The sequence below is a fragment of the Echinops telfairi genome, unplaced genomic scaffold, assembly GCF_000313985.2.
Source record: "Echinops telfairi isolate 266 unplaced genomic scaffold, ASM31398v2 ScPeMD7_2;HRSCAF=8, whole genome shotgun sequence".
NCBI lineage: Eukaryota > Metazoa > Chordata > Mammalia > Afrosoricida > Tenrecidae > Echinops > Echinops telfairi.
Window position 1 is genome coordinate 3,999,596 of NW_022103898.1, and position 14,944 is coordinate 4,014,539.

Here is a 14,944-nt window from a genome sequence, read left to right on the forward strand (position 1 = left end):
TTGCTGTGGATTTGTTACTCCAAAGTACCCAGACTAATACACCCTTCAAGCCATGGGCCCCGAAGCCTCTTCTAACTCTTCTCTGAGATCTAAAAATCCCTTTCTCAGGGGCTGGGGAGCAGAATTCTCAAACCCTCACGGTGTGATTCTGCCCAGCGCCCCACCCTGCATGTGGCTGGGTGGTTGGTTCGACCCGTGTGCCTTCTGTATCTCAGCCCCTTGACTCTTTCCCCGCTCCTCTGGCAGCCTGCAGACCCAAGCATCTGCTGGTGTTCATCAACCCGTTTGGAGGCAAAGGGCAGGGCAGAAGGATCTATGACAAGAAGGTGGCCCCGCTCTTCGCCCTGGCCGCCATCACCACGGACATCATCGGTAAGCGGGAGCGCCCTCCACCTGCTGCTGCTGGTGGGAGGACACAGCAGAACACGCTCCCGTCCCGCGAGGTCGGCATGCACGTCCCGGTGACACGGGTCGCATTGGTGGAGTCCTGCAGCCCTCCTCCCCCTCCCTCTCGGAGTGCTCCTCCTGCTGAACACAGACTCATGGCCCCCTAGGCTGCCACTCCAAGCTCTCCAGCTCCTACTGTCCATTTGTCCCCCCACCCCACCCCCAGATAGATCTTAGAACAGGCACGCCACCCAGCGCAGACATGCTTCACCAGGGAGGCTGTTGTCTGGTTTTAGGGAGGCAGCAGGGGTAGTTCTGGCTTCAGGTTTAGAGATACTCCGAGGACAATGGGAATGCTCCAGGCTTCGTCCGGCCTCCATGGATCCAGAAAGTCTGGCTTCCAGCAAGATTTGCAATGGTGTTCTGCAGCCTGCCGTCCGCCCCCGCCCCGCTCACTTTTTTGTTTGGTGAGGATTCTTCCATGGTGTATTGGATCCAAATGTTCAGACCTGGTAATAGGGCACCACCCGGGCCTCTGGGGCTCATGACAAAGGTGGCAGCTGGTGCCAGAGGCAAGTAGCCACGCCGTCCACACCCTTCTCCGGATCCTGCCACATCCAGGGAATCGCTGACCAGTCGCTGTGCTGGAATAGCTTCTTGTGAGCTATCAGTTCTTCAAACAAGTGTGTGGCAGGACGGGTGAGGGGGACCCAGGACACTCACTAGATGAGTGCCAACAAAATAGAGCGTGGTTTCTAAAATGATTACCCCCACCCACCCCACCTGCCGACAAGAGTAGGGAGAACCCAAGATAAGCTGTGTAGTGTGTTTCCACCAGGGTAAACGTCCTCAGCGTATAGCGCGTTGAAGCTAACGCTGGCACGGTCAGAAGGGCAAGGCCACGGCAGGACCGTCTTGGGGGAAGGGATGCCATGCTCCCAGGAGGAAACACCGAGAGGCGCTACTTTGCTAATCCTTCACGTTTCATTTTGTGGAAGTATTCGGGGCTGGAGAGGGCCCACCTCAGCAAATGCCCCACGTGCAAGCCAGTGGCGTGGCTTTTATTCTCCAGGAATCCGTTTTGGAATGATCCACTGTTAACATAAGGATGGAGCCCCGTGGTGTCGCGGCTACGAGTTGGCAGTAACCACAGGGTCAGCAGTTCCAAACCACCGGCAGCTGCTCGGGAAAGATGAGGCTTTCTTCTCCCGTAACGAGTTAGAGCCTCAAACACCCACAGGGCCAGTTGTACCCAGTCCTGTAGGGTTGCTGGGATCAGCTGGCTGCGATGCCACAGGGCTCCCTCCGTCGTCAGGAGTAGCGTCTGATTTTGGAGGCGAGTGGGCACATTTGGAAAGGAATCTCGGTGCTGGGTACGCTGCCTGGTGGACTGTGCCCTTAAACAGGGCTAACACAGCATTTCCATGGGCACTTTGAGCAGAGTGCTATGGGCTCACATTATCTTCCACTTTTTCATGTAGCCGAAGATTTTTATACTCCACCCATCCACCCTTAATTTTTGGTGTGTCTTAACGTTTTCAAAATCGTTTGTACGAGATGGGAAGACATTACACCAAACCAGGAATCCTTGTCTATCCGAGGTCTCCCGGCGCAGCATTCGGGGCTGGGGGTGTTAGGAGGTGGCCCTGCGAGTGTCTCCTGCCAGCGGGCAGCCCGCTGGTGCCTGCGGAACTCTCCGAGGTCCCCTTGACAATGACCCGTAGGGGATGGTGTTGTCTTTCCCCACAGTGACCGAGCGAGCCAACCACGCCAAGGAGCATTTATATGAGACGAACCTAGAGAAATACGATGGGTGAGTCAGCACGCTTTCCTCCCCGGTCACGGGCCGGGGCTGTGTGGTGCCGCGGAAGCAAGCCTGCTGATCTGCGCCAGTAAAGACTGAGGCCCAGGTCGATTTGCCGGCCCCCGTGGGGATGAAACCCCCGGGGAAGCCCCTCTGACCAACCGTGTCAGGTGTGAGTAGCCCCTCGGTCAGCAGGCAGAGCCCCTTGGGAAGTGGGTCAGTGCAGCTGCAGTGAGGGTAAGATGTCGCCATGCCCTCCGGTCTCCTTGGGGGCCCAGTTCACCTCTGTCCTCATTTTTATCATCACCTGCCATCCTCTGTTTTTTTTTTTCACGGTTGAACGGCCTTCTTCTCGACAGAGGTTTTTCTCGGTTTAGTTTTGTTATTGTTGGTTTTGTTTTTTATTTTTATTAATTTTTTCTTTTTTTAATTAAAAGATCTTCGAATCATTTTATTGGGGGCTCTTAAAATTCTTATAGCAATCCATACATCAGTTGCATCGGGCATATTTGTATACATATGTTGCCATCCTTATTTTCTAGACATTTACTTTCTATCGAGCCCTTGGTATCAGCTCCTCTTTTTTCCCTCCACACCCCATTTTTATCAGTTTTTAAAAATCATCTCGTTGGGCGGTCTTGCAACTCTTATCACAACCCACACACCCACTGTGTCAAGCCCATTTGCACAATGTTGCCGCCATCCTTTTCGAAACGTTTTCTTCCTCCTTTGAGCCCTGCTTTGATGTGTCTTTGCGAATATGACGGCCAGGACAGGTGAGTCGGCCGAGAAGATGACTGGGTTAATCATGGCAGAGGCCGGGGGAGGGGCGGAGGGGGGGGACCTCAAATACGAGTGATCAAAGAAACAGGGAAATGCTTCAGATGGAATATGGCGACGCTCGTATAACTCTCTTTAATGTGTTGAAACCATAAAACTGTACGGTTGTGAATTAGACGTCAATACTCTAAATGGGGTGGGGGCTGACGGCATAGACAGCCCAGTGGGAGAGCTCTAATCTGCCACAAGGGGTCGCTGTGGGCTCGAGTCTACAGGCAAGAATCCAAACTCACAGTGACCCCAAAGGACAGGGTCAGCACTGCCCCCCGTGGGCTTCTGAGACAAACTTTACCTGAGAGTAGAAAGCCTCGCTTTTCTCCCAAGGAGCACTGGCTGCTCCAAACTGCTGGCCCTGTGATGAGCCGCAGCTTGACAGGTAGCCACTGTGCCACCAGCACACACACACCACCACCACCCCCGCCCCCAAGCACTAACAACAGGGAGTCAGTTCTCAGTCCCCCCGCCCCTTAATGTAGAGGTAGGGCATGCTTCAGGTGGACAGCCGGGAGAGGCCGATGCGCTCAGCCAGGCATTCTCCCGCTCCGTGGGGACCAGCGTGGTCGTCACTGTTGGCCATTTCTGTGTCCCGGCACTGTCCACATTCTCATGGACAGAGGACTCCCTGGGGTGCAGATGGCTCACTCAGCTGAGAGGTTGGAGGTTGAAGCCCCCCAGAGACCCTCCAAGAGAGGCCTGCCTGTCTGTTATTGTTAGGTGCTATTCAGTCAGTTTTGACTCAACGAGGGGGGGACCCCCAGTCTTTCTCTGTCAGCAGAACCAGCATGGAGGGGGGCCTGCACCTGGAGGGGGTGTGGTTGTGGAGGAGCGTCTGCCGGCCCCTGCCACCTCCTCACTGCTGTGTCCCCAGAAGCCCACACTATCTCTCTGAACCTCAGCCTGCTGGCGGCTGAGCAGACCTGTTGCCTGGTCAGGGAGGAGTCAAATGCACTCCTACCAGGGTTCAGCACCAGTTGAGTTTATTGTTTTTGGAAGTGGATCACCAGGCCTCTCTGGGTGGACCTAAACCCCCCACCTCTCAGTGAGCACCACCAGGGGTGCCACCTTGTGCGTGAAGCAGGACCCAAGGGCCTCCGTGTGGGCCCCTGAGAGGGCTGTCATGGGGCCTCTCCCTATGAGTGAGCGAGCGACCAACTGCAGCTCACAGAAGCCCTGTAGGATGGAGGGAGACCGCTCCCAGATCTTGTGCAACTCTTTATGGGGACTAATGGCCTCATCTTTGTCCCAGGGAGTGTCTGGTGGGTTTGAACCGCTGAACTTGTGGTTATCAACCCAAAGTCTAACCCACAATGGCAGCACCAGGTCTCTGCAGTGTGCAAGCCCTAGGGAGAGAGGACAGAGGCTGGGGGCAGCCATGCAGCTGAGGGGACAGGGTCCCTTCGGCATAGCTAACAGTAGTCTCACACAGTGGTGCAAGTGGACACCACTGTGGCCACAGTGTCAGTGGCCAGGCAGGAGCAGGGAGGCCACATGCTCTGATCCCCTCAGACTCCCAAGGGTGCTGGCCTAACACTGTACCTATCCTTCCGAAGAATCGTCTGTGTCGGCGGGGACGGCATGTTCAGTGAAGTCCTGCACGGCCTGGTCGGAAGGACGCAGCAGAATGCCGGTGTGGACCAGAACCAGCCCCGGGCCACCCTGGTCCCGAGCCCGCTGCGGATCGGCATAATTCCTGCGGGTAGGTTCCCACGACAGCAGTGCTGGCTCCCAGGGCATCGTGGGGGGGGGGTGGGGGGGGCACACGGGGGCGGGGTAGACAGGGCCCTGGGGGTGCAGACCCTTCCAGAAGGGGTGTTGGCAGTTCTCACCTGGGCTCGGAACCAGCTCGTTCTGGTCGACCTCAGCTCTCCTGCAGGGCTCGGTGACCACACAGACCTCACGGGTGAAGCCCGCATGATGGGGTGTGAGAGGCCGGTTGTCTAGAGAAACAAACTCAGCAACCCGCATGCGTTTGTGTGAGAAAGAGCTTTGTATCGATAAGTGATCTTTTATCAAGAAGGTGCCTCCACCCCCAGCCCCACTCAAGTCTGTAAGTCCCGCCAATGCAAGGCAGGACCCTCTTCAGTCACGTAGCAGCGGCAGGCCGACAGGCGGGAAGATCACGGGCCGGTGGGGGCAGAACCGCGTGAAGCCAACGTGAATGGAAACACGGCAGGGTGGCCACATGGTCAGGCTTGAGTGGCCCACATGAGGTCTCCCCTGGAGGCACGCAGAGTCCCAGCAAGCAGGAAGGCAAGGAGGGAGAAGGAGGCAGGGAGGGAGAGAGCATTCCCAGTGTCTCTCACTCCTAAACACACAGGCGCCACCCCTAGAGAGTTGACATGAGGCTGTGACCCAGTGGATCATTTGGGCCCCAACCCTCCCCTTGCCCAGGAGTGCCCAGATGACATAATCCTTAACCATCCCATGGGGGCTATTAGGGACCTTAGCAGGTTTCCATCCAAGTGAGAAATACCCTGCACATGCTTGATCCTTTGGGACAGTTTCTTCTCTGCCAGGCCCACAGGCAGGCCTCTCCCTGGCCCTTGGCCTGCGGGCCTGGCCTCTGCCCTGCTCAGCAATGTTCCAAAGCTCGTTTAGGGCTGCCGGTGAGGCACCCCAGCCTGCTGTAAGCCTCAGCCCGAAGGCACTCCGCTCTGGTTCACCCAGTTAAGTGCCCAGAGGCGCAATGCTCCACAAGCCAGCCTCCTGCTCCAGGGCCCTCAGCCGACTTGCTCGGAAGGATGGGGAGTCCACCGCTTCCTCGTCCTACGCTCTGGCTCCGGGGGCTGCTGCTGCTGCTCTGACGTCACAGCCGTCGCCTGGACCAGGATGCTCCCTGTGCAGGCATCTCGGGGCTCCAAGGACATGCTCATCCCCCCCTGATGTTCTCTCTTCCCGGCAGGGATATCCTCCCCCTGCCCCCAAGAGGGCTCCTTTTAATACCGTGCTCCCAGTGGGATCACTGAGTCCACTCAGCACCTTCCACTCCCCTCCTTACCCAGGCCCACCAGGAGAGCCACGGCCATGGCTGAAAAACAGACCGACAGACACAGAATCGATTCTGACCCATCGCGAACCCCGTTGGACAGAGTAGACCTGTGGCCCCTCTGTGGGCTTCCGAGGCCAGAAATCTCTATGGGAGTAGAAAGCCTCATCTTTCCCCAGAGGAGGGCGTGGAGATTTTAAACTGCTGACCTTGCCGGGGATGGCCTAACGAGTAACCTACCCCGCCACCTGGGCTCCTGGGCTCCGGCCACGACCCTAGAAATAGGCAGGGCTGAGAGGCAGAGGTGGAAACGAGGTGGAGGCTGAAAAGGGATGTGGGGCTCCCCCGACAAACCCGAGCCTGCAGCAGAGCTCACTCAAACAAAGCTCACTGAACTCTGCCATCGCGTCCCCGAGACTCACAGCAACTCTGCAGGACAGCATAGAACTGCCCGGTGGGTTTCTGAGACGGTAACTCTTCTCGGGGGGTATAAAGCCTCTTCTTTCTCCCGGGGAGTGGCCGGTGAGTTCGAACTGCTGACCCTGCAACCCACTCTGCGACCCACTTGCCCCCAGGGCTCCCCAGGCTGTGGCCAGAAGAGCCGTCTGAAACAGTCCATTTCTGAGACTCGGCATCCCCTCTGCAGGCAGAACGGGGACCTGCATTGCCGCCTGCAGGTCCCCTGGTGATTCTTCTGTACGTGGAAGAACCCCTTAAACAGCTCTGGAAGGGGTGAGGCCACAGGTCACCCAGAGGGGCTGGCAGGGCAGGATCAGGTGGGCTCCAAGCCCAGGCCTTCCCCTCCGTCTGCGAGGTCAAACAAAAAACCAATCTGGGTGCAGACGCCCACCCAGATAACCACATGCACAGGTGCCCGGCCGCCCTGGACAGCCACTTGGGCCAGTCCCGCTCCCTCGCTAGCTGGGCAGCGGAGCTGACCTCGTGGGAGATGCGGGCTGCTCCTCTGAGCCCGGCCTCACTGTGGGTGGCCTGTGGCCTTCCCGGGCTGTCTCCACTCCCTTCGGGGAGCCCGAGCGAAGTTAATGGGGGCCACAGGATGCAGATGCTGATGCCACCAACTGCCTGGGGAGCTGGGGGAGAGGCCAACTCAGGTCAGCTGTGTGATGGGGGCCGGGGCCCCTCACCAGCAGGCACAGAGAAGGTGGGCTCCAGGTGTCGGCCTGCTCAGACGCCCATCAGACCCCACAGAGGCCTTTGCTTCCACCCAGCCAGCTGGGGCCTGGCCTGTTCTGTCTGAATGGTTCAGATGAGCCCATCCGTTCCTCGTCCCCTCCAGGGCTGGAGGAGGGGCAGCCAAGCCCCAGGGCCGGGTGACGGCAGGCAGGACGGGGCTGAGGGCCTTCCTGTCTTTCAGGGTCCACGGACTGTGTGTGCTACTCAACAGTGGGGACCAATGATGCCGAGACGTCCGCCTTGCACATCGTCGTGGGTACGTCCCAGCACATCCCCGCCCGGCCTCCTGCCAGCCCCTCCCGGAGAGGCCGACACCCAGCCTTTTCTGAGTCCCTGCCCGAGACCACCAGAGCTATCTGGGCAGAGACAATTCCTCCGTTAGCTTGTGCTCTAAAAGGCCTCGGCATACATTTCTGCTCAGATGTCCTACAGACCTGCGTCTGCTGTCAGAGGGGGCTGTCACAGGAGACCAGACACACACACACCCCCCACAGACTGTGGCACTTTACACTTTTCCTGATTAAGTTGCTCCCTTTGGCGAAGGGGCAGGCACTTGGCCGCTCACCCAAAGGTTAGATGTTCGAGTCCGGCCAGAGGCGCCTCAGAAGAAAGGCCTGGTGACCAGCTTGCAGAAAGTTGGCCCCCTAGGCCTAGGGAACATCGTCTGCTCGGAGTCAGCCGAGGCCGTGGGCAGGCTGTCCTGCGGGCAAGGGGAGGGTCTGGCCGGGCGGGTGCGGCCTGGGTTCCATCCATGCAGCTCCCGGTGGACGCCCGTTCCCACAGGAGACTCGCTGCCCCTGGATGTTTCCTCCATCCACCACCGCAGCTCACTGCTGCGCTACTCAGTGTCCCTGCTGGGCTACGGCTTCTACGGGGACATCATCCGGGACAGCGAGAAGAAGCGGTGGATGGGCCTCGCCAGATACGACTTCTCTGGTAACTCGGCATCACACGCAGCTGGCGGCAAGCCCGCCCCACCAGGGCAGGCAGCACGAGAGAGCCCTTTGAACTCTGCACCCCTGCGGGATCTGTTGAGCCCCCGCCCTGGTGACAGCTAGATAGGAGACCAAGTGCCTGAGTTTCTGGTCCAGGGCCCAGGGCTGGGGCCCAGCCTGCAGCTGCAGGGGGATGAGTACCCCAGTCAGCAGCTAAAGGGGGAACCGTGAGGACCCTTGACCACAGTTGGAGAGAGATGGGGGATCCAGCCTGCAAGTGGAGGGGGAGGGGGAGCCTGGGCCGCAGTCGGAGGAGTGGTACTGACGGCCCAGGGAGAACAGGGCCAGCATCTTCTCCAAAGCAGGGAGGCTCAGGGTCTTGCCGGACACCAACTCTGTGAGTGGGCTGAGGCCAGTCAAGGGTCCCTCGGCAAAGCTCCCCCTCTCAGTGTCCCAACCTGGCCTGCCTGGTGACTTCTCGCCTCCACTCTGTCCCCAGGCTTGAAGACCTTCCTCTCCCACCACTCCTATGAGGGGACCGTCTCCTTCCTCCCGGCCCAGCACACGGTGGGCTCCCCCAGGGACCAGAAGCCCTGCCGCTCGGGGTAGGTGCCTCCCCCCACCCCGCCTTCTCAGAACGATGCTTAAAGGGATGCCAAGCATGACTTTGATCTCAAGGAGGGGCTCTGGGGGGTGGAGTGGTTACATGCCTCTGGGCTGCTAACCTCAAGGTCAGCAGTTTGAAACCACCAGCCGCTCTGCAGGAGAAAGGCAGGGCTTACGATTTCGGTAAAGAGTTACAGTCTCGGAATTCACAGGGGAGGTCCCACCCTGTCCCACACGCATCCGAATCGGCTTATTTGGTGGCAGTGCATTCGGGTTTCTTGGCTTGGCGGCGTAGCGGCTCAGGTGTCGGGCTGCTGACCTCAAGGTCAGGAATTCAAAGCCACCAGCCGCTCCCCAGAGGGAAGGCGAGGAGGCTTTCTGTCCCGTAAGGCGTGACCACAGAAACCCGCAGGGGCAGTTCCACCTTGTCCCCTGCGGTCACCATGAGCCGGGGTCCACTCAATGCCTGTAGCTTTCTTTGAAACCCCTGAAACCGAGCTGAGGGCGTTGTCGGCAGGAGCGGAGGTGGGGCGGAGCACCTGAGGGACAGGCTGGGCTCGCTGTGTCTTCCAGGTGTTTTGTGTGCAGGCAGAGCAGGCAGCAGCTGGAGGAGGAACAGAAGAAGTCGCTCTATGGCTTAGAAAACTCCGGTAACTCCCACCGCAGACCCCTCACACCCCTTCCCCCACCCCTCCAGCGGCCCTTTCCCCCTCCTGTGCAACCCAGAATTAAAAACACAAAACCGTGTGGCCCTCTCTCAGCACACAGCCTCCACCCAGCTCCCCTCCCCTCATCTTGTTTCTCTGAGCCACAGGACACCTCTGTGTGTCTGGCTGCGCTCAGATACGGGAGAGGGGCGCGGCGTCTGCTCCGGTAAAGGTTCGCAGGCTCGGAGACGGACAGGGGCAGTTCCACTCTGCCCCACCGGGTCGCTGAGAGTCGGCATCCGCTTGATGGCAGTGAGTTTGGTTTGAGTTTTTGGCTGCCGGCAACACGCCCATTGTCAGTGGCCAGGACTTCGGGGACCCTAGCTTGTGCAGGCCATCTTTCTCGGTCTTGCTGGAGTGGCAGTCAGCCTGGCCTGGTCCTTCCCGGGGCCAAGGAGGCCAGCGCCATTCCTGTGAAAGTCCGGGCCGTGAGGACTGTTGGTCCCTGGGAGTAGCACCAAGTGCTGAGTCACCAGTAACCCTCAGGCAGCACAAAGCAGTGCTCTGTCCTCCTGTACTCAGACACACACACTGCACTCTTAGCTCACAGGCCACAGTGGGCCATGGTGTGCCCACCTGTATGCCCACGGACCTGCCCTCTGACGGTTAAGTGAGACTTCCTGGCGCAGCGAGCAATCTTCTGAGGACGTGGATGGTGGGAGCCCGTATGGGAGGTGTGGTCCAGTGACGGTGGGGGGAGGGGCTCCCAGGGTGGTCTGTCCCCCAGCCCCTTTCCAGACTTGAACCCTGAGCCCGAGCCCTAACATCTGCCTGCCCCTCCCCACTATAGAGGAGGTAGAGGAGTGGAAAGTGGCCTGTGGGAAGTTCCTGGCCATCAACGCCACCAACATGTCCTGCGCCTGCCCCCGAAGTCCCAGGGGCCTCTCCCCGGCCGCCCACCTGGGGGACGGGTCTTCGGACCTCATCCTCATCCGCAAGTGCTCCAGGTTCAACTTCCTGCGCTTCCTCGTCAGGCACACCAACCAGTACGACCAGGTGCGTGGGGCACGCCATCTCGAGTCTCAGCCGAAGGGGCCCTGCTGGCATGTTGGGCTTCTAACCACTGGGTTAGCGGTTTGAAGTCGCCCACCGCTCCTTACGAGAAAGGGGACTTACAGTCTCAGGAGCCCACAGGGGTGGTTCTGCCCTGCCCCATAGGGCTTCTGTGAATTTGTTTCACTTGGGAGCCCTGGTGGCTTACACGCTGGACTGAGATCCACAAGGTCAGCAGTTCGAAACCACCAGCCGCTCTACCGGAGAAGACCCCTTGAGGCCTCTACTCCAGGAAAGAGTTTCGATCTGGGAAACCCACAGGGGCAATTTTACCTGGTCCTGCAGGGCTGCTGAGTTGGCAGTGAGTTTGGTTTTGGGTTCCGTTGAGCTCGAGCGACCTCCCTGGTTGGTGGCTGAGTGGATCTGTGGGAGCCCGCCCACCACGGCACCCCTGCAGGTGTTTGGAAGGCCGGCGGGCAGCACTTGCGGCATCCCAGCTGCCCGCAGCCACCGCAGTGCGGCACACAGACAGGCACACGGACAGACGGGTGGCGACGCGGCCCTGTGACGTTCTGGTGCTTCGTCTTGCCAGGGCGTCCCTGGTTTCCCTTGAAACCTCGCTGAAAGCCTAAATGCCGGATCGCAGTGTCCTCATGGGGACTGCCTGTCCTCTTCCTCTTAGGAAGCCCAGCGGCCAGCTCAAGGAGGCATTGTGACGATCGTGCTGCTCCCCAAGAAATCTGCAGCCTCTAGAAGTAGGCTCAGGCTCCCAGCCAGCCTGGTGCCCAGCACCGGCGAAGTAGACAGCATTGGTGCTGCGATGCCCAGGGAACTGGAAGTTAGGGTGATGGGCTCTGGTTTGGGTACAGCGGTTTACTTGCGTCATACTTCAGATCTGAGGCCAACACAGCTCTGATGCGGCTTCTTCAATCCCAAGCCAAACCCACTGCCATCGGGTCGATATTCGACTCATAGCGACCCTTCAGGCGATTCCAATCTTCACGGGAAGAGACAGCCTCATCTTTCTCCCACAGAGCAGCTGGTGGGTTTGAACTGCTGACTTTGGGGTTAGGAAACCCACTGCACTAGCAGGACCCCTACACTTCACATAGTGCTTGCTAAGAAGATATCAGAAAATCCCAACTCAACTCCGGAGCAGTTGAGATGAGAGCCGTGATTCTGGAAGCTCTGGTCACGTGGGCGGGGGCCTGGGCAGGCGGGTGAGCCAGGCTCCACTCTGCCTCTGGTGGGTTGGGGTGTGGCCGGGTGACCCCTCCCCACCTCCACTCTACCCCACACCACACATCACAGCCTCCGTCCCCGTCCCTGTCTCTGGCAGTTTGACTTTGGGTTCGTGGAGGTCTACCGCGTGAAGAAGTTCCATTTCACGTCCAAGCGCCTGGAGGAGGAGGACACTGACCTCCGGGAGGGCGGCAAGAAGCGGTTCGGGCAGCTCTGTCGCGGTGACCATCCCGGGTGCTGCTGCCCCACCTCCAGCAGCTCCTGGAACTGTGACGGGGAGGTGCTGAGCACCTCCGCCTTGGAGGTCAGGTGAGTGGCGGGGGAGGGCTATGTGTGTGTGTGTGGGGGGGGGTCCTCCGGTCTCCGACCCGCATCACTGAGAAGAGTGCGGCCCCGTGGACCAGTGCTCGGGGCTGTGGCCATGCCTGTGCCGTGCCGTCTGGAACATGAACTACACGGGTCACCTTCACCGCAGGCAGTTGCTGGAGGGTTTTGTCAGGGTGGCCTTTGCCGTGGGGCCCTTTGTCATCACGGTCAGTCTCTGGGGCGCTTGGTTCTCAGATGCTGCTGTAAAGGGAAACATACCAGGTGGGCGCTGCCGTCACCTACAGAAATGTGTCCTCACGGACTCTGAACTCAGGACGCCGGCTCTGGGGGAATGTCCTTGTGTCCTTCCAACGTCCGTGGGCCCGCCGTACCTGGAGGTCTCCTTGTGCATGGGCCTCGAGCTTCCCCTGGGGCTAGGGGCTTCTCAGCACAGGGACCCCAGGCCCTAAGGGTCCACTTCACTCTTGGCTTGTCTGTCTTGGTGGCACGGAGGCCCCTCCACCTCTGCTCACTTGTGGAAGCATCTCTTTCCTACCTCAAGCGAGATTGATCCACGACACAACCGATCTTGTGGATGCCGTCTTTCCCGTGAACCCTGCTTTTGCCAATGTCATGGGGTGTGCTCCAACCCATCTCGACCCGATGAGCGGTCAAACAGAACTCTGCCCGGGCCGGCGCCAGCCTCTCGATCGTCCCTGTGCCTGAGCCCATGGTTGCAGCCACAGTGTCCACCCAGGAGGCCCTTCCCGCTTTTCGCTGCCCATCTCCTTTACCAAGCACGATGTCCTCCTCCAGGGACTGGTCTCTCCTGACAACGTGCCCAAAGCACGTTGTTTCTAAGGAGCACTCTGGCGTTCCTCCTTCCAGGACAGATCTGTTTGTCCTTCCAGCCATGGTCAATGGTACTTTCCCAATTCTTCTCCAGCACCACAGTTCAAAGACATTAGTCCCTCTGCACTCTTCCTTATTGCATGCCCCACTCTGACGTGCATGTGAGCCCAGGGAGAGCACCGTGGCGTGGGTCAGGTGCACCTTAGTCCTCAAAGTGGCCTCCCTGCTTTTCACCACTCTGAAGAGGTCATGTGCAGCAGATTCGCCCAGTGCTATGTGCCATCTGACCTCTTGACCGCCGCTTCCATGAGCATTGATGGTGGATCCGTGGAAGACAAAGTCCTTGAGAATTGGCATCGCGTAGGATAGTTGCATCGTCTGCAGAACCAGATCCCAACACAAACCACCTGTCTGCCCAGGAGCCATCCTGTGGTGGCTTGGGTGCCACTGTGAGGCGTCCCCAGTGTCTCACATGCCAGCAGGGGCACCCGAAGTGAGTGGGTCCCAGCAGAGCTTCCAGGAGAAGAACTGACTACGAAGAAGGCTGAGTCTGTTCCACTTCAGAGGGATTAGCCACTAGCAGTCTTAGGGCTCGGGATCGCCGGGGACGTGGTCCGGGTATTTTCAAACAGACGGCCGGAAGAGGACTCCCTCGGCCCAAGGCGCTCAGAAGATGCCTGAGGAAGAGCCGCCTCCTCAAAGTGGAGTCGACTGTCATCACGTGTGGATGGAGTCCAGCCTCCAGGAATAAAGCTTTCAGGGCCTTCGCCTGCTGCTGGGGCGTGACCCAAAATGAGAAGCAGCCGCAGCAAGCATCGCCGAGTCACTGGAACCCGGAATGCTCACAGGATGAACCTGGGTTGGACTCGTTCCTGGGAGAGACCAGTCCCTGGGGCAGGACATCGTGCTGGTTAAAGCAGAGACAGGGGCAGCGACAAAGAGGAAGGCCCTCGGGTGGATGGATGGATGGATGGATGGATGGATGGATGGACGGACGGACGGACACAGTGGCCGCGCCCACAGACTCAGATGGTGAAGATGCGCAGGCCTGGGCAGTGTTTCACTCTGGTGCACACAGGAGGGTCGCGGTGGGTTGGGACTGACTGGATGACACCCGTCTAATGACAACCAATCACAACAGAGGGAGGGATCAGCAAACCTCACTCGGTGCCATCCAGCCGACCCTGACCATTGTCCACCCTACTGGGCAGATCATTGCTGCCCTTCCGGGCTTCGGCGGGCATAGCTCTCTCGGGAGCAGGGAGCCACATCTTTCTCCCGTGCAGCAGCTGGTGGCTTTGGCTCTCACATGGAGGCAGAATCATGGCCCAGACCAGCTGACCCCTGTTTGGGGGGGAAGGGGATGCAGTTCAGTCCCCCTCACAACAAGTAACCAGACACCTGGCATCCCAGCATCCCTCCTATACACAGTGTGGGGTCACGGGTCGCCGACACCCCTCCGCTGAGGTGCTCGGTCTCGTCCTCGCCCTCCGCACCCTGCTATTCTCTCATCTCCTATCAGCTGAAGAACGAGGGGAACCACCTTCAGGACACTTCCTAAGTCCTGGGCTCTCTGCACACGCTGCCAGCCCCCCGGCCCAGCACAGGCTCGGGGGTGGGGGACACGGGGGTGGACTCTGGGGCGCAGGAGATCTGGGGTGGAAGAAGGGGACATGGGAAGGAGCCAGGAGTTTGGAGCTGTGAGGTGGTCAGCTGGGCCCTGGGGCCATCCGGCTGCCTTGTGGCCAGAGTGGGTGTTGGGGACACCAACGAGGCCCCCACCCTGGCATCTGCCAGGCCTGCTCCCTGACCTAGTGCCTGTCCTGCCCAGTCTCCCCAGGGGTTGACCTGGGAGCTGGTAACAGATGAGGTAGGAACATGGGGCAGTGGGGAGGGGGGCTGTTTTGTCTTTTTTTAAAAAAGAAATGGGCGTGAAGGTTCATGTTTGGGAACAGAGAGGGTGTGAGGGAGGTGGCGAGGACACCGCTGAGGGGGAGGCTGGGGAATCTCCACAGGTTGGCAGCTGTCTGCAGGGCCAGGAGAGCTCGAGTGGACCCAGACGTGGGCCTCACTGTCAGGGTTGGGGGTCTGG

At 59.4% G+C, this 14,944-nt stretch overlaps 1 protein-coding gene across 2 annotated transcripts in view; it reads left to right on the top strand.

Annotated features, from left to right (window-relative positions):
• CERK (ceramide kinase) overlaps positions 1-14,944 on the top strand; it is a 40,079-nt gene that overhangs the window by 22,439 nt on the left and 2,696 nt on the right. For both annotated transcript variants that reach the window (XM_030886154.2, XM_045290681.1), the window contains exons 4-12: positions 247-372; positions 2,137-2,200; positions 4,582-4,727; positions 7,393-7,467; positions 7,995-8,147; positions 8,646-8,751; positions 9,326-9,402; positions 10,250-10,455; positions 11,792-12,003. In XM_030886154.2, coding sequence (XP_030742014.1) covers positions 247-372; positions 2,137-2,200; positions 4,582-4,727; positions 7,393-7,467; positions 7,995-8,147; positions 8,646-8,751; positions 9,326-9,402; positions 10,250-10,455; positions 11,792-12,003 — 1,165 coding nt within the window. The remainder of the gene's footprint in view (positions 1-246; positions 373-2,136; positions 2,201-4,581; positions 4,728-7,392; positions 7,468-7,994; positions 8,148-8,645; positions 8,752-9,325; positions 9,403-10,249; positions 10,456-11,791; positions 12,004-14,944) is intronic.